General features: G+C 46.9%; 1 protein-coding gene across 1 annotated transcript in view; it reads left to right on the top strand.

The window, feature by feature from the left end:
* LOC119590885 overlaps window positions 1-2,193 on the top strand; it is a gene marked incomplete at its 5' end in the record, with an annotated part of 67,232 nt that extends 65,039 nt beyond the window's left edge. Inside the window, 1 exon segment of the mRNA XM_037939628.1 lies at window positions 1,718-2,193. Coding sequence (XP_037795556.1) covers window positions 1,718-1,928 — 211 coding nt within the window.
* Between the last annotated feature and the right edge of the window lie 307 nt (window positions 2,194-2,500).

The following is a 2,500-nucleotide window of genomic DNA, read 5'->3' as shown; positions in this document are numbered from 1 at the left end:
AAGGGGGAGAGAGAGAGAGAGGGGGAAGAGAGAGAGGGGGGAAGAGAGATAGAGGGGGAAGAGAGAGAGAGAAGAGAGAGGGAGAGAGAGAAGAGAGGAAGGGAGAGGAGAGAGAGAGAGAGAGAGAGAGGGGAAAGGGGGGGGGAGAGAAGAGAGAGAGAGAGAGGGAGAGAGAGAGAGAGAAAAAGGAGAGAGGGAAGAGGAGAGGAGGAGAGAGAGAGAGGAAGGGAGAGGAGAGAGGGGGAGAGAGGAAGGGAGAGAGAGAGAGAGAGAGAGAGAGAGAGAGAGGGAGAGGGGAGGAGGGATAGAGACAAGGAAGAGAGAGGGGAAAGGGGGGAGAGGAAAGAGAGAGAGGAGAGAGAGAGAGATAGAGAGATAGAGAAAAGAGAGAGAAGAGGGGGAGAGAGAGAGAGAGAGAGAGAGAGAGAGAGAGAGAGAGAGAGAGAGAGAGAGAGAGAGAGAGAGAGAGAGAGAGAGAGAGAGAGAGAGAGAGAGAGAGAGAAGGAGATAGGTAGATAGATAGACAGATAGACAGATAGATAGATAGAGATATAGAGCAAACTGGGTCCACCGTGACTCGTTTACATTATTCCGCTCTCTGTATGGATGAGGGGCCTAGGCTCAGATAGGCCCAGGGAAGATTTGCAGCGCCTCCTGATGGCTCGAACTCGTGAGGAGTGTTGTGATGAAAAACGTGCCGAATGCCTTGGCTTCTCGTTCTGCTGTTTTATTCATATAAGTGTCTGTATTATTCTCTCTCGCTGCCTTGTATAATTTTTAAATTTCTCTTTTCATTTCCTTATGTTTGTTAGTTCTGTGTTTAATGTGGGTGGGATTTCGTTTCCGAAGTCCGCATGGAATCGAGAATATTTTATTTGTAATGTCCAGTTCAGCGGCTGCATCTTCAATTTAATCGCACCTCATTGTATTTCTTCCTTATACACGTAATCCAGCTCGTGTTGAAATAGCCACACAAAATTACTTAGTTACCTACGTCTCTTAACGTATTTTCACGCACAACGTCCAGAGCGTTACCTTCTCATACCGGGTTTGTGTGCTTCTGGATGTGTGGCTTCGCTCGTTTTATCTTTTGGTTCTTTTAGGTCATTGTGGAGACCATTTTGTCTTGTTTCTGTTTTATCTTTCCTCTTCCGGTTGGTTTTCTCTTTTGAATTAATCCGCGAGGAGTGGTATATACCAGAATGGTATATACCATTGCTGAGGTCAAGATACTTGTACTCATGATAACTTATAATTTGGTTTAACGTTATTACATTTTATATAGGTCACATAGTGTTATTCACTTATATATATTTTTTATCAAATGAACTTACTCATCTTTACATTACATCCCACATCATTTGTTTTCACTGCAACGCTTTTAAAAAACATATACATTTATCTTTCTACTTCCATCCATCCATCATCACTGAAAATAAGCCTTATATCTTTTCTTTTACATTTTCCACTAATATATTTCCTCGTACACGCTTTTATTTACATACATTTCCACTTGCACGGTTTAACACCTGCTCTCCCGAAGCCTGCACTCACATCATCCATTTACACATCTACTTCCCCCTGTTTTCCCCCACGATTTAATTCATGCACGTTCCCACTCCCGCGTTTAACACCGGCTCTTCGAACCTCCGTGCAGCCCCCTCGCCCCTCCCCCCAGTCCCGCCCCCAACTAACGCCCTCCTCTCTCCCCCCACAGGTACTCCCTGAACGGCAAGGGCTACACCTCCGGCGCCTCCACCATGAACTCCGCTCGCTCCGTCTCGTCCCACAGCGACCACTACGCCATCGTCCACTCCCGCCCCAACTCCCGCTACTCCGGCCACCACTCCCTCAAGCACGACAAGCACCACCACCACCATCGCGGGCCGCCCTCGACGACCGGCAGTCACTACTCCGGGAAGTACTGAGGCCGAGGGGCGGATGGCGCCGTCGGCCTCATGTCTGTCTGTCGGTCTGTCTGTCGGTCTGTCTGTGGAGTCAGTTATTTCGACGGAGGAGTGGGCTGGATTTTTTTTTTTTTTTATTCGTTGAGAGAGATTTAGGATTTTTATCTTCTTTTCCTTTGTCATTATTTTAGTCGATGATGGGAATAAGAAAATGATTTATTGTCTTTAAAAAAAAAAATCAACCTTCTCTTCCACGCCCGCCTCCTACGAAGAAGAAAAAGAAAAAAAAAGAAAAGAAAAACGAGGAAAACAAACGATTAAGCGATATTGGAATCTGGTGGAAAAAATCTCTTTTTTCCGGGAAGGAGGAATTCGACCGACGTTTCCCGCCGTCCCGACACTGAAAACAAAATGGCGGCTCGAAGAGTGTCGCCGCGTCACCTTGAGCGGGAAGTTCAAATACGCCGGGAGACCCTTCTTCCTCCTGAGTTCCCGGGAAATCGAAGCCGTTACATAAATAATGACCTTTTTTTATTAGATCTCCAACATCATCCCCGCCACCAAATTCCCGCCGGCCCGCCCTGACTGCGCCC

Source organism: Penaeus monodon, chromosome 3 (genome assembly GCF_015228065.2).
Source record: "Penaeus monodon isolate SGIC_2016 chromosome 3, NSTDA_Pmon_1, whole genome shotgun sequence".
Lineage (NCBI taxonomy): Eukaryota > Metazoa > Arthropoda > Malacostraca > Decapoda > Penaeidae > Penaeus > Penaeus monodon.
Note: the sequence above shows the minus strand (reverse complement) of the source record. Positions and strands in the feature narration are given on the sequence as shown.